Source organism: Mastigoproctus giganteus, chromosome 3, assembly GCF_048544385.1.
Source record: "Mastigoproctus giganteus isolate SK-2022 chromosome 3, ASM4854438v1, whole genome shotgun sequence".
Lineage (NCBI taxonomy): Eukaryota > Metazoa > Arthropoda > Arachnida > Uropygi > Thelyphonidae > Mastigoproctus > Mastigoproctus giganteus.
Genome location: NC_143577.1, coordinates 215,464,605 through 215,489,549, shown reverse-complemented (window position 1 = coordinate 215,489,549; position 24,945 = coordinate 215,464,605). Strand labels below are relative to the sequence as shown.

The following is a 24,945-nucleotide window of genomic DNA, read 5'->3' as shown; positions in this document are numbered from 1 at the left end:
ATAAGAGTTTAAAAATTAATTAGATAGTATGAATCAGAGCTGCAACACTCAACATGCTCCAAGCTGACAACAATACTAGCAAAATAATAAGAGGAGTCCACCTCAATACAGCACGCAGAACACTTCCGCACGACACCCCCCAGAAACCAAAACGGAAAAAATGAAAAAATCGACAACCCACCGGCACACTAGAGTAAACTACAAATAACCAAACAATCAACACAACAAAATTCAAATACATTTAAAACAATTAAAAATCAAACCAACGCAATTAAAAGAATCCAACGAAAATACTCAAAACGACCCTCCCTCCCGAAGCCGACAACGCTCCTCGACCGCACATCGCGACCACAGGAATGAAAATCACCGAATCCGGCCAAACCCGAAACTCAAACAGCGACTATCCGTCTTCACGCATGTGCGCAAAGGTCCACGCATCGGAGACCAAACACGACTGTAATCAAACAATATCTTATACGTTTCACTACAAATGTTACTTTTTTTTAAGGTGATGCAGTTTTTTTGTCCGACACTAGTTCGTGTTGCTTTTCCAATGATTTTTGTTTTTTTATAATTTTATATTCTTCATCTCCATTCCTTTATTCTGTTTCTATAAACCCATATTTTCTATCAATATGGATTCAAGAAGGAAAAAATATAATGCTAAGTTCTAGCTTCAAGTGATTGAGTATGCAGAAAAGATAAAAATTGTGCAGCTTAAATACAATTTAATACCACAGAGCATATATTTAGGAACTAGAGGATGCTGTCTACACAGCTTAGCAAAATGCCTAAGAACAAATATGCAAGTACAGGTAAGACTAATAAGTGGCCACAGTTGAGAGATGAAGTAAATAAATTTATCACTGAAGCTTGGCAGAATGGAAACAATATTTTTCATGGACAAATTCGGATCTTTCCCCTGAAACAGGCAAAGAAAATGAACATTGCTGATTTCAAGGACAGTGCTGGTTGGTGTACCAGATTTATGAAAAGAAATGATTTTGTCCTGCAACAGAAGACCAAGATTTCACAGTGCCTCCCTGCAGAATTGGATAATAAAATTAATTTCAGAAATTTATAATCAAACACGGAAAGAAGAAGAACTATCAATTGATGTTTACTGGAAACATGGATGAAATTCCAATGAATTCCAGTCAGCAAAACAGTAAACAAAATGGGGGAAAAAAATCAGTGCTAGTGAGATCAACCGGTCACAAAAAACATGAGATTTACAGTTGTATTAACATGTATGGCTGATGGCACAAAGCTGAGGCCAATGGTAATTTTCAAGAGAAAGACATTACCAAAACAGAAATTCCCTAAATGAGTAGTCATGCATGTTCATGACAAAGTTTGAAAATATCGCTGAAACAAGCATGGTGTTCCTGACCAGGGGCACTGAGGAAATAAAAAAAGTCTACTAGTATGGTGTACATTTCAATGCCATCTGATGGATCTGATGGATAGTGTTATTGCTCAAGTTAGATCCCAGTACACAGATGTGGCAGTGATTCCTAGAGGTCTAACCTACATTACACAACCACTTGATGTCTGCCTAAACAAACCTTTTAAGATGCTATGAGAATGTGGAACAACTGGATGATTGAAGGGGAAATGACATTTACAAAGGGAGGAGGCATTCTAGCTCCGACACTAGAAACTGAATGGGTTGTTCAGGCATAGGGAAATATCAAACCAGATATTGTGGTGCATTCATTTAAGAAATGTATCTCCAATGCACCTGATGGGATGTAGGATGATTTCTTGTGGAATAATGATGACAGTGATGAAGAAGTTGCTGATGACCTGTATGATGATCAAGTTCAAGTAGAAGATTGGAACATGTTATTTGGTAATGAAGACAGTGATGAACTGGCTGAAGAATTAAAACAAACAATTGATGAGAAAAAAAAGGCCTATAAACTGTTCCTACAAATTAAAGACCTACATCTACACACAAAATATAAAAAGCTTAGAGCAGAAGTCAGAAAACTAACCAGAAGAATCCAACAAGATGACTGGGATAAATTTGTTAAATCCTTAAAACATGATATCACGAGCCCATAGAGAAGAGGTTTCAAAATATTTAAGAAATTACAACTAGACAATGATCAAATAAAAACCAACTCCATCTCTCAAGCAAAATGGAAGCAGCACTATTCTAAACTATGGTAGATCCCTGGCGCTAGGGAATGGGAAGATGAATCTGTGGTAACCGAAGACGAAGAAAATATAACAATGGAAGAACTAGAGTAAATATTGCAAAAATCAAAAAACTGAAAAAGCTCAGGCATAAACAATTTGAATGTAGAATTATTTAAATATGGTGGCACATTATTAAAAAAACGCACTACTAAAATTATTGAACGTTAAATGGCATAAGCAACAGATACTCAAAGATTGGGAAACAGGAATAGTAATCGATTTACACAAAATAGGCTCGAGAAATAATCCTAACAACTACAGAGGGATAACACTGCTATCAACTGCTTCAAAGCTATACTCTAATATATTAAAGAATAAACTTAATAAATATAGTAAACAATTCTTAGAAGAAGAATAATGTGGATTCAGAAAAGGAAGAAGCAAAATAGATGCCATTTTCTCATTACAACAAATTTTGGAAAAAAGAAGAGAATTTAACCTACCAACATTTCTGCTGTTTATTGATTATGAAAAAGCATATGACAATGTAAACTGGGAAAAACTTTGGCAGCTTTTACATTAAGAAAATATCCCAACCAAACTCTGGAAAGTGATACAAAGCCTAATATAAAAACTCAAAAAGTCTGCATAAAATATTCTAATGGCCAACTATCAGACCCAATTAACACCAATAAAGGAGTCAACAAGGATGTGGACTATAACCAAATTTATTTATTTATCTACAATAAAATTATTAAAGAATGGAAACAATTAACATTTGTTTGTTTACAGTTGAACAACAGGAATAAAATCCAAACTATATTATATACTTTTTTTTTTTTTTTTCCCATTAGTTATTGGCGCATCGACTTCTGTGGCCATATTGCACCTCCCAAAGTTTTGCATTTTACTGTGATCCAAGCCCGAGCCGGGATTCGAACCCGCGACCTTTGGGTTGCCAGGCAGGCACTTTACCCACCTGGCTAGCCCGGTCGACATATTATATACTGATGATCAAGTTATAATTGCAAAATCGGAAGATGAACTACAGATGGCAGTTAATGAACTGAATAAAATAGGCAAAAAGTACGAGATGAAAATCTCCACCTCAAAAACAAAATCAATGGGATTATGTGGAAAAAACATACAGAGTCAAAATTGTTATTGATGACAAAATAATAGAACAAATATCTAATTTCACATATTAGGGAATTTTAATATCAAATAAAGGGAAAGACATCCAAGCTAAACTACAAAAATATAATCAAACGAACTGAACGATTAAACACCACTTCAGAAACCAAATGACAACTGAAAATTACGACTGCACAACATCACTTCAAAATTAGTTCTCATCTACAGCTGTGAGACTTGAGTAATAAATAAGAAAGATGCACAAAAACTATAAGCGGCAAAAATGAGATTTTTAAGACCATTATTAGGCTTTACAAGGCTATATCATCAATGGAACCTAGATATTCATGAGAAATTAAAAGTAGATAACATACTAAATGACACAAAACAGTATCAGAAAAAATGGATCAGCCACATAGAAAGAATGAACCCGAACTGGATCCCAAAATTAACCTTTAACTACAAGCCTACAGGCAAGAGATGTGGATCGACCAAGACAATAATAGCAAGATCAAGACCACCTCCAAGAGCTACAACGGAACAGGTCTTAAAAGACCTAAGCTGGATCAAGTTCTTGATGATGATGATAGTGATGAACAAGCTTTTAATGGCTTTTAGTTAGCATTAGCATTAGTAGAGGCATATGATGCAAGAAAGCAAGCTTATTCAGCATCAGCCAAAAAAAAAAAAAAAAAAAAAAAACCAACCACTACTCCCATTTCACCCCTCCGTTCATTCGAAATACCTGTCCAGCTGAGCCTTAAATTTATTTAGGCTATCAACTTCAACAACAAGCGATGGGAGTCTATTCCACAAACCAACTGCCCGCTGGCTAAAGGCAAATTTCCGCACATCTATCCGACATCCGTCCTTCCTCAATTTGAATTTATGCCCTCTCAGGTGATTATTCTGAGCAAGAGGAAGAATCCCATCGGCATTGAGCATGCTCAAGCCATTCAAAGCCTTATACACCTCTATCAGATCACCTCGCCGATGCCTAGTCTCCAGGCTCTGTAATTTGCAAAACTTAAGCCTTTCTTCGTAAGAGCAACCCTTTGTTCCATTCACTAATCTTGTTGCCCTTCTCTGTACTCGTTCCAGCAGCTCTACATCCTTCTTGAAATGAGGCCTCCAGACCTGTATACAGTACTCAAGGTGTGGCCTGACCAATGCCTTATACAAGGGAATAATCACATCCTTATCCCTGCTAGAAAAATTTCTGTATATCATTGACAAGACTCTATGAGCTACTCTTGCAGCTCGTCTGCACTGCTCAGAGAACTTCATATCTGCCTGCACAATTACCCCCAGGTCCTTTTCATTCTCTACCACTGTCAGCGTAGTACCACAGAGTTGATACGTTGATCTGGGGTTACTGTTTCCCATATGTAGTACTTTACATTTGTCAATGTTAAACATCATTTGCCACCTCTCAGCCCATCTGCTCAACCTTTCCAGATCCTGTTGCAGCAGCATAGTATCAGTAGTGTCCTTAACAACCCTGCCAACCTTGGTATCGTCTGCAAACTTGGACATTAAGCCTGATACACCATCATCAATATCATTTATAAATACAGAAAACAACAATGGACCCAACACTGAACCCTGAGGAACTCCACTAATAACATTAGTCCACGTTGAGCAGTGTCCATTGATTACCACTCTCTGTCTTCTGCCACTCAACCATCCCTTTATCCATAGCAGCAATTTGCCTCCAATGCCACACTTCTCCAATTTGTGCAGCAGTCTTCCATGCGCAACAGTATCAAATGCCTTTCTAAGATCCAAATATATAATATCAAAGTTATTCCCTGCATCCAGTTCTTTTGTGACTACATCATAGTATCCAATCAAATTGGTCAGACAAGACCTGCCCTTAACAAAACCATGCTGTGTCTGAGCTATAACTGAATTCTTGTCCAGATGATCCTGCAGTGCTTCTTTAACCAGTGCCTCCATTAATTTTCCTGGAACCGAAGTTAAACTAACAGGTCTATAATTACTTGTGTCAGCCTTTGATACTCCTTTGTGAATTGGGGTTACATTTGCACATCTCCAGTCCATGGGTACCTCCCCTGAGTCCAAAGAAGCTCTCATAATTATGGCTAGGGGTTTGCTTACTTCCTTTGCTGCCTCCTTTAATATAACTGGATAGATCCCATCCACCCCTGGTGCCTTTTTTATGTTTATCCTCAGCAATTTCTCCTCCACTTTGCTCTCAGTTATTAGAAAATAATCTAGCTCACTGCCAATGTTTACTTCACCTACGACATTCCCCTTCCTGAATAACTCCTCATGTGTGAATGTAGATGCAAAATACTCGTTTAGATTGTTAGCCACCTGAGCAGGATCCTCAACTGTTGAACCATCAACATCCAGTGGACCAATCTGATTCATCCCTTTCCTTCTTGAGTTTAAATAGGTAAAGAACTCTTTTCTGTTTTTCTTTGCGTCCTTTGCCAAGGATTTCTCATAATCTGCCTTTGCCTGCCTAATCTCCTTTGTGACTTGGTTACAGACCAACTTATATCTATCATAGGCTTCCATGTCACCCATTAATTTGTATGTATCCCATGCATTTTTCTTCTCAGCCATATGTCTCATTAGTTCATCTGACAACCATTTAGGCCTGAACCTTGAACAATATTTCTTGGTTGGTATGTAAAGCCTGGTAGCTTCCAAGATTAGTTCCTTGAATGCTTCCCATTTTGAATTTGCTGTTGGTAACATCATCAGTTGGTCCCACTGTATAGAATTTAAATACTGTCTCAGACCATCATAGTCGCCTTTACGAAAGCAAAAACCCTTCCCTTTGCCTCTGATGGTAGTTACCTCCTTGAGTAAATCCCACTTCAGCACACTGTGATCACTGCCACCCAGTGGTTCCTTTATCTGCAGATTCCTAATGCATGAAGAATCACTACTGATAATCAGATCAAGAGTATTACTCCCTCTAGTTGCCTCCCGAACATGCTGGTGTAGAAAACAATCATCCAATAAATCCACAAAAGCCCTGCTAGTGTGTGAGTGACCAACCCACAAATTCCAGTCAATATCTGGGAAATTAAAATCCCCCATTATAAGACTCTCTGATTTACTGGCCCATTCTATTTCCCTGTACAGTATCTTATTATACTCATCAGAGTCATTAGGCCTATAGCACACTAGTTAATAAATATTCAGTAAGAGTTGGTACTATTTTTTTTGTTGTAAAGAGTATAAATAACGGCATAAGAATTAAAGCATTTTTGTTTCATCCTGTGCAATCATGATTCATATTCTTTATTGAATGTTTTAGGAATAAAATAATTAACTGAGAGGAATAAGATAGACTGTGTGTATTTTAAGTGTTTTTCTCACTACAAATATTTTGGAGTGACTTTGTACAAAATATGTCTAGAATCGTATCCCAATACTGAAATATTCCACTATGGTAAGCCTATCAGTACTGCTCAAAAGCTGCCGTTGCATTATACATAGCCAGTGGGTAGCACAGTTGGTAGGATCGCCGTCCTCCCCACACTAGATGGAAAAGACCCAAATTGAAGTCCTGTCAATGATGGGAGGAATTTTTATGGACCTTTTTCACAAAGTGGCTCAGTTGGTCAACCTCGGGCGAGGGTAGCATGTTTTTTTCTCCCGGAAAATCTGGTTTTTCATCCAGAAAACATAAAATCGACCTCAGAACACAATTTACAGACAATATAAAGGGAGCAATATGGCCTTAGTTGCTGATACTCCTAAAACCCTAATAAAGCAACAGCATTATACGTGAGTTATATGAAAAAATCAGGGGGGGTCTCCAAAAATTCAGGGATCGCACTATACATGGAGTTGGCTTATACACAAGTATATAACCATATTATGGTAATCGCAAAAGCCACATCATCTTGACCAGTTGGAGTCATGAACATTAAAATTTCCAAGGAAAATTACCTCACCTTTAGAAAAGTTGAAGTTGAGAAAGTCAAGTTTCAAAGAAAGGACGTCAAGAGAGTTCTAAGTGATTAGTGGAGTTGGGAGAATGATAGAGACAACAGATCAATTTTACAGAATGGGGTAGAGAGATATGAAGTTAGAGAATATCAAAATAGGAGATTCCAAATTATTGATGGGGAATATCAGAGTGGACATAATGCACGAGTACAACCTTTGAAGCAAAAGGAATTGCAGAGAAAATAATTAGGGAAACTGATAATTTGGATTCTGTCAGAAAAGGTGGATCTTGGCAGATTGTAGGTGGTAATGGGCATCACTGAAATCGGAATTGACACCACACATATTTGTGAAATGAATGAGAAAGTTTAGATCATTTTGCAGATAACTTTTTTCTATTAGTTTCATTATTAATGATACATTCAATAGAGGAAGGGGACATGTAGGAAGTAATTTACAGTGTCTGGCACTGTAAGCAAATTACAGTGTCTGGAGACTAGGCACCAGCGAGGTGATCTGATAGAGGTGTATAAAGCCTTGAATGGCTTGAGCATGCTCAATGCTGATGGGATTCTTCCTCTAGCTCAGAATAATCACCTGAGAGGGCATAAATTCAAATTGAGGAAAGACAGATGTAGGATACACGTGCGGAAATTTGCCTTTAGCCAGCGGGTGGTTGGTTGGTGGAACAGACTTCCATCCCTTGTAGTGGATGTTGATAGCCTAAATAAGTTTAAGGCTCAGCTGGACAGGTATTTTGAACGAACAGAGGGGTGAAGTGGAAGTGGGTTTTTTTTTTTTTTTTTTGCTGATGCTGCATAAGCTTGCTTTCTTGCATCAAATGCCTCTACTAATGCTAATGCTAATGAAATTCTTGGATATGGCATACACATTGCAAGAATATAACTGACTGCTTGACACTACATGCCCATAACAAAGGTCCCTATACGCACACACTTGGACTCCCTTCAGTCGCTAGCTGCCAGAGTAGAGGCAGTGAGATTAAATTTGTTACAAGCATTTATAGGAACATTATTTTTTAGTGGGAACTTGTGTACCATGTAGTCATATGCAACCATAAAGTACCTTCTCATGAGATAAAGAAGAGAATGCTTATGACTAAGTTAGAATCATCCTGGTTCAGTCTGCTATGATAATAATCTTCCACTTCCATTTTGGAAGATTTTGAACTAGCAATAAAATAAATTTTTACATAACATTCTTCAACATATCTAGGAGTTATGTTGAAGAATGTTAGGTAAAAATTTATTTTTCATTACCTCAATACATGGATGTGAGATATGGTGGATTGAAGAGCTTCATTCAGATTTTTAAATATTGGTATGGTATTTAAAAGTCTGAATTTCTTTATCCAAGCCAAGAGATAGAAACATAGATAGAAAGATACAAAGATAGATAGACTTATTCTTACATGAGCAAGAATAAGTTCTCTACAATTATCAGCTTACTTGGCTTGTTTAGGATTGCTTTTACCAGTAGTTTGCATTTCTGAAGTTTTTTTTCTTGAATTCATCAGTTTGTCTGTCAAACTTTTGGATCATGAACTGGATCTGAATATAAGTCAATACCACTCATTAGTGACTGCTTGTTGCACTTTTCAATTTGGCAACTGAAAAGTACTCATATTGCTTTCCTAGCCTCTTCTTTAAATAGACTTGCTAAAGGTTGCCATAGTTCTACCAGTCTAGATATACATTTAACCAAAGACAGCTAACATGTACACACATGCTTAAAAATCTATATATATATATATAAATATATATATATTTTTTTTCCCCTCTTTTGAGTGGCATGCATCAGTTGAAATTGCTTAAATCTTTATATTTCCTTTTACTACTTCTTTACAAATTAATAAGATGACAAGGTCAGCTTATTACCACTAAGTGCCCAATCTCATTTAATACCCTTAATACTCCAGATTTTAGGTCTGCTATAACAGGTGCATCAACAACTCTAAGTGCCAGGCAGTTTTTTGAAGGAATCCCATATGCTTTCAGGTTGAACAGAAGATGACATCCAGGGTTGTACACTGTAGAGTCACCTTCTAATTCCGGAAATGAAAGCAGCTGCTTTCAAATTTTTTTTTTTTTTTTATTATTACAGGTCACCACATTGGAATTACTTTTGTTATGCCATCTATAGCATTTTTTAGAGTCATTATTATATTTCCTATCTGTTTTTCTTATTTCACATTCTTGTAATGCCATATTACATACAGCTGAGGATGGCCTTAATAGGCTTCACTGATGAAAAGACAATCACCAATTGTTTATTGTTTTTGTTCTTCCACATCCATACTTTTTTGCAATTTCACTATCAGTAAACATTTCTGAAAAATGTGCCTGCATACACAACCCAGAGGATGATTGTTTTTATGACAAAAGATGCAAATAAACATTCAACATAAATGGCACTGTCACCATGAAATGAAACATCTGTCATTGCATTTTCTTCTATGCACTGCACGTTATTGTGCTTATTTGTTTGCTTTTTCAGATTTTACAACTCGTGGAAAATTATATCTTCTGAAATTTTATGCTGTATTTCTATGGTAACTTATTGATAGACAATGTTAAATACCTTCACACTACACAAATACTAGGCGCCTCCATAGCCAGGTGGGAAGGAGCAGCAGTGCATAGCACACGCTTCTTGATTAGACCGGGGTTCGAGCCCGTCACCACCAAATATGGAGGATTCGGAAAGGTCAGGGAATGACCACCGCATATTCCCGGAGCAATATGGCCTTAGTTGCTAATTCTCCTAAAAACCAAATAACAACAACACAAATACTATGAAATTACTGTAGAACAGAGAACAATGCCATTACCATACATTTTTGTTTTACAATGTAGACTAAGACTATCACAGCAAGTCAGTAACCAATTTGTTGATGAAATTCAGGCGCCTCTGTAGCTACGTGGGAAGAAGCAGCAGTGCATAGCACACTCTTCTTGATTAGGCCGGGGTTCAAGCCCGTCACCACCAAATACAGAGGATGCGGAAAGGTCAGGGAATGACCACCGCATATTCCCAGAGCAATATGGCCTTAGTTGCTAATGCTCCTAAAAACCAAATAACATGCTGAAATTCACAAATAAAAAAATCAAATTTTAACACAGTTTTATAATTTTTTTATGAAAAAAAGAAAAAGAGAAACCCTTTGTCACAAACCATATCACAACGATGAGATGGAGAAGGGTCAAATTGGTTCTGCCTTGTGAAAGAAATGAGCAGTAATTCAATGATTTCATGGCAATTCTATAGCCCTTGAGAGTTTGTACCCCTGGCTAATCTTGATCTTTTTACACTGGTTCCAAAATATGCAAATATAATGTTCAGTCTTGTGGATTACATAGCAGCCGGCCTGCGAACACCATTTTAAAGCTGCGCCCTCGAAACGTAAGGAAAAGTGGATCTTGCCATTATGTCCATCATAACCTCAAAATATACTGCATGATGGAGGAGACATGTGGGGGGAGGGTTCTGGAGCTGAAACATGGAGTTCTACCACTTCCGGCCTCTAATAAGCAAAGTGGTGGAATTGCAACGGTTGATGAGAGTCATCTACCACCTTGGTCCAGGTGCCAAATTCTCATAGCCTACATTAAACTTATTCCAAGAGCATCCCCTCTCTCCTGGATTCATTTCAATGTTTGTGATAAATTTTCTTTAAACTCTTTTGGGTAAACTACTTTTTGAAAGTATTTTATGTAACTAGTTATGTAGCTACAGCACTAGCAATAAGCTAGAAACGTTTTACGGAACAAGAAAAATAGGAAACTGCACTCGGAAATGTATTATCTATCTATACATTAAAAAAGTTTTTCCCCTAGAGATATTTATTCAAGCCAATGGGAGAAAAGGGTGGGGCAATTATATCACTACAAATGCACAGGTAAATAATTACATTGTTATCTTCCATTGAAAGACAACTGCCTCCATAACGTTCACCAACCTCATGCATGTCGGTGAACGTTATGGAGACAGTTGTAAAGTAAAACAGGCAGTGGATAAAGTAAAACTAGATAGTGTAATACGAAGCACTCAATTATGAATCGATTTGCTTATTATAGTATTATCAATTAATCAAAAATATTATTAATCTTATTAAATTTCATTGTTAATTAAATTGTATTTAAACGGAAATCATGACCCAGACTAGAGCTGTGAAGCAAAGATCACAGACTAGCGAGAGTGCTGACTCGGGGGGGGAAACGAATTGGGCACTTCTCCAATGCATCACAGTCTCAAAAAATGTGCGAAGTGTGAAATGTTTGCCAACCTTTCTAAAACAGGTCATGATCTAGCAAAGGAGGATGCCATTGTGTGTGCTAGGTGTCTAGCACAAGTGTCAGGAAATTAGATGCCAACTCAGCATTCTGATGGGCATTTATGAGAGCTTGAGGTGTACGGTAAATGCTCTCGAAGAAATTAATATTAGGGGCCCATCAAGCTCTTGGCTGCCCAGCTCAACAGAAGCGCTCACTCCTGTGCATCAGGCACCACAGAGGCAATGTCCAGGGCAGAATGCACTGGTCCCAGAGGTTTTTGTTGATGACTCTATTGTCAGGGAGACGGGGAATATACTATGCAAGAAGAATAGGTGGAACAGGACCAGGGTATGTCTGCCAGGGGCAAAAGTTGATGACATTATAAAACAGATCTCATCTTTTAAGGGCACAAAAGGTGATATTGTTGTACATGTTGGAACTAATGACATTAAGAGTAAGAGATCTGCAGATTTACTTAACAAGTACAGGTAAATGTTGAAAAAAAAGTCATGAGTTAGGGTTGAATGTGAAAGTGTCTGCAATTCTGCCCAGACATGATAGGAGGGAGTATATGGTGCGAGCCTTTCGATCAATTCGGCCCTAGAGAGATTGTGCAAAGCTCAAGGAGTAGAATTTTTTTCAGCCTGGTCTGTGCTTGTTGACAGGAGAGACTGCTTCTACAGGGATGGGGTACACTTAAATAGAAAGGGTGGAAGAATATTTACTGATGCTATCAAAGCAGTGTTAGGTGGGTCAGAAAACTGCCAGCTTAAGGGGATACACAGGCTAAAAGGTTAACAGTGGCCGCATGCAGAGGCAAAAGTGATTTTTGCACTGCTTCTATTAGAATGAGCAGCAGTCCGGAAAGAAAGGCAATGGAGATTTCCAGGACTGCTGGGAGTCATAGTGGAACAAATAAATACATGGGCTGTGTTAGGGTAACTAAGAGTAGAAACAGGTGCATGTATACTTGCATGTACACCAATGCTAAGAGTATAGTAAATAAATGTGATAAGCTTGAAGTGCTAGTCAAGACATCAAAGGCAGATTTTGTTGGGATATCAGAGACATGGTGTCACACAGACATAACCAGTGCAGAATTGTAATTTGGGGAGAAAAAAAATCACAGGAAAGGGTGGAGGTTATGATGTTAGTTAAGAAACACACAAAATCTAAGGAAATGCATCCAATTGATGTTGGTCGACAATGCAATGTTGAGTCTGTTTCGTGTGACATAAGCACTGGGTAGATGACTTTCATCAACCGGTGAAATACCACCACTTTGCTTATTGGAGGCTTGAAGTGGTGAAACCCATGTTTAGTCTCTAGAGCAAAGTTTCCGGCATCCCCCTCCCCCCCATACTTCTCCTTTAACCCATGCACGGTACTAAGTACTATAGGTTTTGATACCTTTCGTGTTTGGGGTTTTCATAAAAAAATAAAAAATAAAATAATAATAAATCACTATCTGCCACTCATTTGAAGAGATCTCGGTTCAATTTCCATTAATGACGAGTAATTTCTAGTCCTCTTCAACTGAGTTTGCCAATCTCAGGAAGAGGAAGTAGAGTTATCCCTCCAAACTATGCCACGTTTTTTAGATCACCCAACATGCTAATTAGCCTGTAAACCCACGCAGACTGCTACAGGTAAACATTAACAGATATGAGATACAAGCTCCACTGCTATTAAAATAATTTTTATTTTTTTGGGGGGATTGCATAAACCACTGATGAGATTGTTATAGCAGTCGGATGTGATCTCAGTCTAATGCTGCTGATCCTATATTGTTTGTCTCATGCTCAATGTTATGAATCTTCTTGTACACCTGATTAATCTGTATGTTCAAAAACATCTTTTGGCATGCCATGTCTAATTTCTTAGAACAACTGTCTTGGAACAGAGGTTGCACGCATTAATATATGATGAGCAATCCATGCTGATAACAACTATAGAGAGCTTGTCTGCACAAGGCTTTTGTGATAAGAAATTAATATCTCAGGGTGTAAATTAGTTATAATTGGGCCTTTTAGAAAGCCTTAAAGTGCACTTATAATTCATATAGAAGTGGTTTCACTAACTCTACATGATTTCTGTTTCAACTATGAAAAACCACTGTAACATTCTATAAATATAAGCACTGACCATAACAACTGGTATTCTTTAATTGACCCTTGTTTTCTGAATGTTTAAAGCACATTCCATAATGAATACATAGATACACTATGTTAATATTTTCCATTAGTCACCTAACAGGCCGATTAAACACTTCAAACATGTTTACTTTTATACATTTACAAAATAAATCTCTTCATCTTTAAGTTAACTGTCTATTTATCTTTATCTCAAGTTACCATACTTACTAATGTAACCTAATCTTTGGCAATATTTCCCCACAATGAACATTCAGTTGCAATGCTAGTAAATTATCAGCACGAGTAGATCCTATGTTAACGGCAGCTACAGGTTTGTTTTGCTTCACTGCTTCCAGAATAAAGCGATACACAGAATATACCTATAAAGAAATTTTGCACTTCTTTTAGCCATCAAAATTACAGGTAACATTAGGAAACATGCACATATACACTTTCTTGTAAAATTTATCTTAATTAAATGTAGAGAACATATAAATTTTAAAAGAATAATTATGCTTACTTTAGCAGCCAAATACACACCGTTAAAAAAACAGTCCCTTTTTAAAATCTGCATCCGTTCCAACAGATCCACATTTCACTTTTACCATATGCTCCCTTTTATCTGAAGAATGGGAGATTCAGATCAAAATTTTGGATACTACACACGTGCAACACATCTATATACTTTTGATTTAATTAAGGCTCTTGGGCATGTTTTCAATGTATGTATATTGGGTGTTCCCAGGCTGGCTTTTCTGTTTGTGGAATTTATAAAGTGGAAAAATCTCATCATAATCCCCAATATAGCTAACTCAGTACTGTGAAAAGGCAAAAATTTTCTTGAGAAACTAATTCACATTTTTAAAAGGGATGGCAAATGACTGAAATCTTCACAATATAGTATAATATAAATAACAGCTTAACTGTGCTATGCACGTGTGTACAGCCAACAGCACACAGAGTAACATTTCATTTTCAGTTAGCATTAGTAGTGAAAGATGCAAATTATACACAGATACAAGTTTATAATCAGCCAAAAAAAGAAACTTATCCAATCGTTGGTATGAGTAATGGCAAATGAAGTAAGGAAGAAAGTGTTTGCAGAATCGACCAAATGGAAAAAAACCTACTCACCTAAGGATCCCATCAATTTTTTTTTTAGTTTACTCAGTCCATTTATAAGCCGTAAGCATTTCAATCAAATCTCCTTACAGGTGCCTAGTTTCCAATCACAGCAATTTGCAGAGCTAAAATCTTTTGTAAGAGTACCCTTTCGTGTCTTTGGCTAATCTTGTTACTCTTCTCTGCATCCATTCCAACAGATCCACATCCTTCCTAAAAGCACACTTACAAATCTGCATGCAGTACTCAATATGTGGCCTAACCACTTCCTTATACAATGGGATAATCACCTCCTTGTCCCTGCTTAGCAAAATCCCTGTATATCATTGATAGAAACTCATAAGCTGTCCAAGAAACCTATCTGCAGTGCTGAGTACTCTGCAACCTTGTGTGTGTGTGTGGTATGTTGTCCTGTAATTACTTCTGCCCATAGCTTGCATTTATCAATGATAAACCTCAATTGCTGCTTCCCAGCCCATCTGTCCAATATTTCTAGGTCATGCTGCATTAGTTTGCCTTGATTCCAGTCATTAACTTATCTGCCTACCTTAGTATCATCTGCAAACCTAGATATGCCTTTAAATATGCTTATTTTCTATTGTGTATAAAACAGCAAGGGCCCAGCACTGAACCTGAGAAACTCCACTAAAACTAAGTACTGTGTTATATCTTGCAAAAAGAATTCTTCTGTTCCTATGCTTATCTTTGGTGACACTCTGATTTCTAGGCAAGATCACATATCTCTATTGGGGATTACCCTGACTTCTACTAATCTCTTCGCATAAGCACATTATAAATATTGCTTCCACTGCATATAAAAAACTGGATTTTCTCTTTTGCCCTCTTGGCATTACTTTTCTTCCAAACAGCTATTCACTCAGTACACATCGCAAATCCGCCCTACCATGGAATATTGTTTCCACATTTGGAACAGTGCCCTTAAAACTCCTTTCAGGCTTCTAGATTCCATTCAAGAGAGGGCAGCTAGGTTTATTAATGACTCATCTCTAACAGAGTCTCTCCATTCTCTGTCTCATAGACATTCTGTTTCTGCTGCATGTGTTTTCTATAGATACTTCTGTGGGCACTGAATTTTCTTCATTAATTCCTCTCTTCTAAAGCAGTCTGAACATGTGCCACAACCAGTCAACATCCTTTTACTGTCCAACTTCAAACTCACAGAGCCAACTTTTCTTTTTACTCATTTATTCATTCAACTTCCATTTTCTGGAACAACCTTCATACATATTTCCCGAAAATTACAATCTAAAGAAGTTAAAGTCTAATGTTAACAAGTATCTTCTTTCATCTTCTCAACCTCCAACCCATGCAGGTACTAAGTACTACATATTAGGATAGGAGGGAGTATATGATGAGAGCCTTGTCGATCAATTCGGCCCTAGAAAGATTGTGCAAAGCTCAAGGGGTAGAATTTTTTTCAGCCTGGTCTGTACTTGTTAACAGGAGAGACTGCTTCTACAGAGATGGGATACACTTAAATAGAAAGGGTGCAGGAATATTTGCTGATGCTATCGAGGCAGTGTTAGGTGGGTCGGAAAACTGCTAACTTTTGGGGATATAAAGACTAATAGTTTAACAGTAGCCACTGGCAAAGGTGAAAGTGGTTCTTGCACTGCTTCCATTGGAATGAGCAACTGCCTGGAAAACAAGATGCAGGGTATTTCAGAGACTGCTTGGAGTCATCGCGGTACAAGTAAACACATGGGTTGTGTTAGGGTAGCTAAGAATAGGAACAGGTGCATGTATACTTGCATGTACACCAATGTTAGGAGTTTGGTAAATAAATTTGATGAATTTGAGGTATTACTCAAAACATCAAAGGCAGATATTGTTGGAATATCAGAGATGTGGTGTCACACAAATATAAGGAATGTAGAACTGGAATTTGGGGAATACAATGTGTACAGGAAGGATAGGAAGGGTGGAGGGGTTATGCTATTAGTTAAGAAACACAAAATCCAAGGAAGTGAAGCCAGTTGACATCGCTGGACAGTGCAGTGTTGAGTCAATTTGGTGTGAAATAAGCATTGGGAGATCAAAATTTAGAGTACGAGTGTGTTATAGGCCTAATGACTCTGATGAGTATAATAAGAAACTGTACAGGTAAAAAGAGTGGGCCAGTAAATCACAGTCTTATAATGGGGGATTTTAATTTCCCAAATATTGAGTGGAATTTGTTGGTTGATTGGTCACTCACACACTAGCAAGGCTTTTGTGGATTTATTGAATGATTGTTTTCTATATCAGCATGTTCAGGAGGCAACTAGTGGTAATAATACTCTTGATCTGATTATCAGTAGTGATTCTTCATGCATTAAGAATCTGCAGATAAAGGAACCGCTAGGTGGCAGTGATCACAGTGTGCTGAAGTGGGATTTACTCAAAGAGGTAACTACCATCAGGAGTAAAGGGAAGGGTTTCTGCTTTCGTAAAGGCGACTACGGTGGTCTGAGACAGTATTTAAATTCTATATGGTGGGACCAACTGATGATGTTACCAACAGCAAATTCAAAATGGGAAGCATTCAAGGAACTAATCTTGGAAGCTACCAGGCTTTACATACCAACCAAGAAATATTGTTCAAGGTTCAGGCCTAAATGGTTGTCAGATGAACTAATGAGACATATGGCAGAGAAGAAAAATGCATGGGATACATACAAATTAATGGGTGACATGGAAGCCTATGATAGATATAAGTTGGTCTGTAACCAAGTCACAAAGGAGATTAGGCAGGCAAAGGCAGATTATGAGAAATCCTTGGCAAAGGGTGCAAAGAAAAACAACAAGGAGTTCTTTACCTATGTAAACTCTAGAAGGAAAGGGATGAATCAGATTGGTCCACTGGATATTGATGGCTCCACTCCATTGGTCCACTGGATACTGATATGCTGCTGCAACAGGATCTAGAAAAGTTGAACAGATGGGCTGAGAGGTAGCAAATGAAGTTTAATATTGACAAATGTAAAGTTTGGGAAGCAGTAACTCCAAAGTGATGTATCAACTCTGTGGTACTACACTGGCAGTGGTAGAGAACGAAAAGGACCTGGCAGTAATTGTGCAGGCAGATATGAAGTTTTCTGAGCAGTGCAGACGGTCTGCAAGAGTAGCTCATGGTGTCTTGTCAATGATATACAGGAATTTTTCTAGCAGGGATAAGGAGGTGATTATCCCCTTGTATAAGGCAATGTATACAGGTCTGGAGGCCACATTTTAAGAATGATGTAAAACTGTTGGAACGAGTACAGAGAAGGGCAACAAGATTAGTGAATGGAACAAAAGATTGCTCTTACGAAGAAAGACGAAAGGCTTAAGTTTTGCAAATTACAGTGTCTGGAGACTAGGCACCTGCGAGGTGATCTGATTGAGGTGTATAAAGCCTTGAATGGTTTGAGCAATGCTGATGGGATTCTTTCTCTTGCTCAGAATAATCATCTGAAAGGGCATAAATTCAAATTGAGGAAAGACAGATGTAGGATAGATGTGCAGAAGTTTGCCTTTAGCCAGCGGGTAGTTGGTTGGTGGAACAGACTTCCATCCTTTGTTGTGGAAGTTGATAGCCTAAATAAATTTAAGGCTGAGCTGGACAGGTATTTGGAAGGAATGGAGGGGTGAAATAGGAGTGTTTTTTTTTTTTTTTTTTTGTCTGATGCTGCATAAACTTGCTTTCTTGCATCATATGCCTCTACTAACTAAAAAAAACAAAAAAACATGCAAGTATACATGTACAGCAGACTGGATTTAAGAGGTCACTTCAAGACTCCAAATAAAAAATAAAAAAAAATCAACCAGATATCATAAAATTCAAGTAATAACTAGATTACTTGTAAACAGATATTTTGCAAGTCATAAATAAGCGACAAGAAGCGGCGTTATAAGTCGTTATTGGTCAATTAATGTGTCCATTATCTTGCAACCCCCTCTTCATACCCGCCGCTTAAAAAAAAAAAAGTGAGAGAGACCAAATGTTTAGTTTCTTTTAGTGCGTCCCGTCTATTGTTGTGTTCCGTCGCACCGCAAAAAGACAAATTTTGTTTCGTTATGTTAGGGTTGTCGAAATTTTTTTTATAGTAAATATATATATATATATATATATATTTTTTTTTTTTTTTGAAATCGCGAAAACGCAGAATTGCGCTTTCTGTTAAACAAAGACTTGAAATTATTGAAAGTTTGAAAACGGTGCATCCGTTATGAACCATTATAATGTTGGTGACCAAACCATACGCAACATCGTAAAAAATAAAGGGAAGCATTGTATTGTACACACAAGTAGTACGTGGCAAGTTTTTTATCTATCGCCATATTTTTTACGTAGGTTGCTGAACATTTTTCGATACAGTAAGTCCCTGACTTACGCAACTTCGGATTTACGTAAATTTGTTTTCACTCAATTTTTTTTTTATTTTTTATTTAAGATTGTAAAATTTAAAACAACGAAAAATAATAATAAGCAATCAATAACGACGATCACGGCATGCACAAAGTGAGAGCGGAGTAACAAGCAAAAAAATATGAATGAAGAGAAGATTTCTTTTCAATTTTTTTTTTACAATTCTTTATGGGTTTTTTTTTTTCGCATTAACCCTTTGAAGTTCTTTTCAGAAAATTTATTAATTTTGACTGTTATCATGGTGCCGACTAAGCGAATAAGTGACAGCGGTACAATACTAGTAAATCTACCAAGAAAAGGAAAGCGATCAAGTTGGATCAGAAAATTAAAATAATAAGAATGCATAAAAATGGTCAAACATTAACAAGCATCGCACTGAATTCAGATTTGTCAATAATAATATAGTAGCAATATGTTACTAGTCATTCCCGAGTTACGTAAAACTCGACGAAGTAAGAAGTCCTGGGACGTATCTCTTACGTATGTCGGGGACTTCTGTATTTTTGGATTAACCAGGAAATCGATTATCCGAGATTTGTTTTTTACCATCTATCCCGGAAAATCGAGTCTATTCTATGTTCTATTCTTAGTTCCCTAATACAGCCCACGTATTTATTTGTCACTGATTTTTAGACAAAGTAGGGCCTGAAATCCCTGACAATTTTCTTTCCAGGCTGCTGCATGTTCCAATAACAGAGCAAGAATCACTTTCATCTCTGCCTGCAGCTCTGTTAGCCTGTGATTCACCCCAAGTTAGCAGTTTTCCAACCCCACCTATCAATAGCATCAGCAAATATTCTTGTACCTCTTCTATGGGACCATAGTTTCCAGATTTTTTTAAGTGAAAAACTGGGAAAACAAAATTCTTTATTTCAATATCAATAAGTTGATATGTAATACATTCATATAAAATTTGTATATAATAATTTTTATAAAAACAAAATGAATTTATAAATATAAAATTCATAAATTCTTTCTTTCAAACACATAATAAAGTACAATTTTTTTAACAAAAAAGAAACAAGAAATGCATCTACTTGTACTTTCTACTATGGCATCCAACATTTTGATTAACACTGCCTACAAAATGTACATCTGATGATACCATTGATAGTGTCTGTGGCAAGATGTTTTATTTCATCAGAGTACCATATTTTCATTGTGGCTATTTGTTATTCCAAGGAACAGCAACTAGATATCCACATACTGTTAAAATGACTTTAGACTATTCTAGAAATTGTTTCCATTTTTGAAAATACAAATGCCTACTTTTGCAAGGTATTTTTTTGTTCTGGCCCAATGAATTTCTTGAAATCTTAAGTCTTGACAATATTTTTGACTATACTCATTTAGCTGGAAAGGAATGTGTAGTTGGTATCAATATATATTTACATTTTTCTGTTTTCTTGTAAGAAACTGAGTAAATTAATAGTTCCAAAAGATCTTTTTGAGACAACAGGTCTCAAAAAGACCTTTTGGAACTATTCATTATACAAGACTGGGACAGCTGGTCATTGTCCCAATCTATCTATAAAATTAAGACATCTAGTTGTTGTTTGTTCTTTTATGGTGAATTTGGGTGGGACATCTGGCAATCCTACATAAAATAGGCTGGTAGTATACACATGATACCCTGGTTTAAACTATTGTAACTTTTTGATTCATTTACAATAAATACAGCATTCATAATAATGAACACAAATTACACTATGTTGTTAAAAAAACAGTAATTATCACTTATGGTTTCAGAAATAATTACATATTTCTCTCCTCACACACCCTTCCGATCACTCTGAGGATGGAAATATATAATTATTTCCAAAACTATCAGTGATAACTAAATTATTTTTTCACAACATAGTATAATTTGTGTTGCTTATTATTAATGTTAAGTTGACATATCTAATAGTAGTAACAGAGGCTTGTGAGGCAAAAAAGCAAGCTTATGTAGCATCAGACAAAAAAAAAAAAATCATTTCACCTGTCCATTTTCTCCAATAGTTTTTATCCAGTTTTTCTTTGAATTTATTTAAGCTATCAACTTCCACGACAGATGGAAGTTTGTTCCAGCAATCAACAATCTATTGGTTAAAGGCAAATTTCCGCACATCTATTCTATAACTGTCTTTCCTCAATTTGAATTTATGTCCCCTCAGGTTCTTAATCTGAGCAATACGAAGAATCCCATCAGCATTCAGCTTGCTCAACCCATTCAAGGCCTTATACACCTCAGTCAGATCACATCACAGGTGCCTAGTCTCCAGCTGCTGCAATTTGCAGAACTTAAGCCTTTCTTGATAAGACTACCCTTTCGTTCCCCGCACCAATCTTGTTACCCTTCTCTGTACCCACTCAAGCAACTCTACATCCTTCCTAAAATGAGGCCTACAGAAATGTATGCAGTACTCAAGACATGGCCTGACCATTGCCTTATACAAAGGGATAATCACCTCCTTTTCCCAACAAGCAACATTCCTGTATATCATTGACAATACCCCATGACCTGCTCTGGCAGCCTACTTCAAGACATCATCTAGTCTTGGAGTAATTATGTCAGATCTAAAATAATTTCTGCTTATACTCTAAATAAGCAGGAGGTTACAACTTCATTATAACCATTTTACAAACCAGCAGACAAACCATTTTTTGCTAGTGGCAGCACACTGGCTCAATTTTGCAATATACACTCCCGCCTAAATTTTGGAGTCATTTCGTTTTTCTTAATTTTCAAAGTTTTTATTAAAATAGGACATACTTGTTTACCAATTTTTGTTAAAATGATATTCTATTATGTATAAAAATCAAAAAACTGAAATTATATTTAAGAAATTTCTAGAATATTCGAGGATATTCCAGAAAAGTGTAAAAGATTCCTGAATGTGGCAGAACATTGTAGATGATTCTAGAAAGTCGCAGTATTGTTACAATATTATAGCAAGTTGTAGATGATCCTAAAGAGTTTTGCAATAATATAAACTGAGGAGTAAGAGCTGTAACTTATAAAATCAAACACCTGTTATTAAGAAAGAGTGTTTTATGTTTCGTGATAAACATGGCAATAAATATGGAACTGAGTGTCAAAAAAAATTTTCTTTTATAACTCTGTATAAAGAAAGTTATTTCATCAGAAGTATTGGCAAAAAACAGTGTTTCATTTAAAGAAGTAAACACTATCATTCAATGACTCAACGAGGCTTGCAATTTTAAAAAGTATAAACCAGTATCGAAATGAGTTCACATAACAATGGAAGCACAAGATAAGATCATAACACTGATTTCTAAACAGCTGAAATTGAAGCTTAGTTCTATAGGAACAAAGGAACTCCCGTGTCTATATCCACTGTAAAACTTCATCCGAAACAAGCAGGACTTCATGGTCATGTAGCAGTCCAAAAACTCTTATTAAAACAGGAAAATCAAAAGAAACAGTTGGCTTGGGCTAAGAGCCATCATGATTGGACAATTGAAGAGTGGAAAACACCATGGATGGATGAATCCAAATTCAAAATTTTTGGATCCAAGCATAAAGTTTACGTGAGACAATCAACTGAAGGAAAAATGGTGTCACATTGTTTTTTGCCTAGAGTCAAGCATGGTGGTGGTTACATTATGATCTGGGTTTGCTTCTGTTTTTCTGGAGTGGGTGACATCATCAAAATTGAAGGAATTTTAAGAAATGAAGGCTATAAAAACATTTTTGAACATAATGCAATATCTTCTGGACTTCAACTTTGTGGAAGAAATTTTATATTACAAGATGATGACCAGAAGTGCAGGTCTAAGCTGTGCAGGGACTTTCTAACAAAAAACACAACAGGAGCAGGTACTGCAAATTATGGTGTGGCCACTTCAACTGACATAAATCCAATAGAGCTTTTATGGGACCATCAAGTCCATGAAGACTGCTCATCTTCACAAAATTTACGGGAACCTTGCATAAATTTGGAATAACATTAGTCAAGACAGTGTTATAAAATTAATTGCCAGAATGCCAAGTCGGTGTAAGCAGTAATAAAATATCAAGGAGGATACTTTGATGAAAAATCAGTATTTTTTTCTGTAAATTTTTCAATGCATTATAAAAAATCTTAAAATACTTTATAGTGTGTTTTTTTTTTATATTAAACCTTACATTCATTTTCATAACTAATTTCAATAAAATTAATGAAAACTGCTGTCATATGCTGTAATTCCAAACTTTTAGGTGGGAGTGTACATGCAACTGTCCATTGGCAGGGGTGGTCCCAGGAATTTCTAAAGGAGAGGATAAAGCAGTGTTTCTCAGGGGATCATTAAGTTTTCACCATGTAGTTATGAAAATTCCACATTATTTGATCATAAGGGGGGAGCTAAAGGAGCTATACATTGTACACTATGGACTGCCCGTCCATAGACACACCCACAGGGGTGGGGGATAAAGCCTCCATGCACATTTTATTTTAAAAAAAAACTTTTTAACAAAAGGATCAACTTGAACACTGTGATTTTTCAATGCTGAAAACTCACTTGTAAGGAGGATCCAATTGTCAATACAGCATCTGATTGCAAAAGTTTACTGTAAACTTCTTCCACTCTTTGCCCTGGCACAGTTTCACCAAAAAAAATAACATCTGGTTTCAGAATTCCACCACACTGTCTACATTCTGGAATTTCAAAATTTCTACTAAGTTCAGAATTAAGTTCTACATCCCCATCTGGATTCATTTCTATACTATGAGCTCTGAAAGATGCATTAAGGTCTTCTAATATCTTTTGAAATAGAAACCTGGAGAGAACTTTTCTGCACATCATACATACAACTCTATATGATGTTCCATGCAGTTCGATCACTTTTTCTGTTCCAGCCTTATGATGTAAGTGATCTACGTTCTGCGTAACCAGACAATGCAAATAGCCTAATTTTTCCCATTGTGTTAAACATAAATGAGCTATATTTGGCTGAACTGAAGAAAATCTAGTCCACCCAATAAAATTTCTGGCCCAGTATCTTTTACGGATGTTCTGATTGTTCATAAAGTCAACAAACTGTACCGGCCTATTTTCACCTTTTGCGTACAATCCAACTATTTCCGAACGATAATCAGGAATACCACTTTCTGTTGATATCCCTGCTCCTGTTATTATCAATAAATTACTCGAAGAACGTATAAAATCTTGTAATCTATATACATCATCTTCTGTGACGAGCCTATGCCGAGGGACAAAACTACTTAATTGCATGCATGAAATGAAAGGCGAGGAAATCCCATAAGAGACGTTCTGTTTACCAATTAGACTTCGAAATAAAATAGTTCGAATCACACTCCTCCAAGACCCCTGTGGTACCATTCTGAAAAAAATAACACTGATACGATATGCTTGTGAAATATACTTCCTTACGTTTTAAGTTTACTTATATTTTTCAGAGGAATGAAATGTCACATGTCATATGGTAAAGATATTTCCCATATGATCAGAACCTTTATTATTAATATTTAAGTTTACATGAAAGTGGTTATTAATAAGAACAAATATACACAACGGTAGAGATACTACTAATATTTAAGAATAAATGCTAAACACTACAAAACACAAATCAAAATCCATGATTTCTTCGAAGAAGAAAAATTTTAGAGCTCCGAACGCCACCACTAAAGTGGAGAGCACAGAGTAGTCTGTGGTGGAGAGTTGAACCGTAACATGATGAAAGATATTAATATTATAATTAGCCATATAGTGCAAGAGAGCCTGAGGCGTGTGCTGCCCCAGCCAAAAATAAAATTTC

At 36.6% G+C, this 24,945-nt stretch overlaps 1 protein-coding gene across 1 annotated transcript in view; it reads right to left on the bottom strand.

The window, feature by feature from the left end:
• Positions 1-24,601, bottom strand: part of LOC150088699 (NAD-dependent protein deacylase Sirt4-like) — an 84,724-nt gene extending 60,123 nt beyond the window's left edge. Inside the window, exons 1-2 of the mRNA XM_090370863.1 lie at positions 23,688-24,601; positions 13,877-14,028 (exon numbers count right to left, since the gene is read on the bottom strand). Coding sequence (XP_090226989.1) covers positions 13,877-14,028; positions 23,688-24,509 — 974 coding nt within the window. The 5' untranslated portion in view covers positions 24,510-24,601. The remainder of the gene's footprint in view (positions 1-13,876; positions 14,029-23,687) is intronic.
• Between the last annotated feature and the right edge of the window lie 344 nt (positions 24,602-24,945).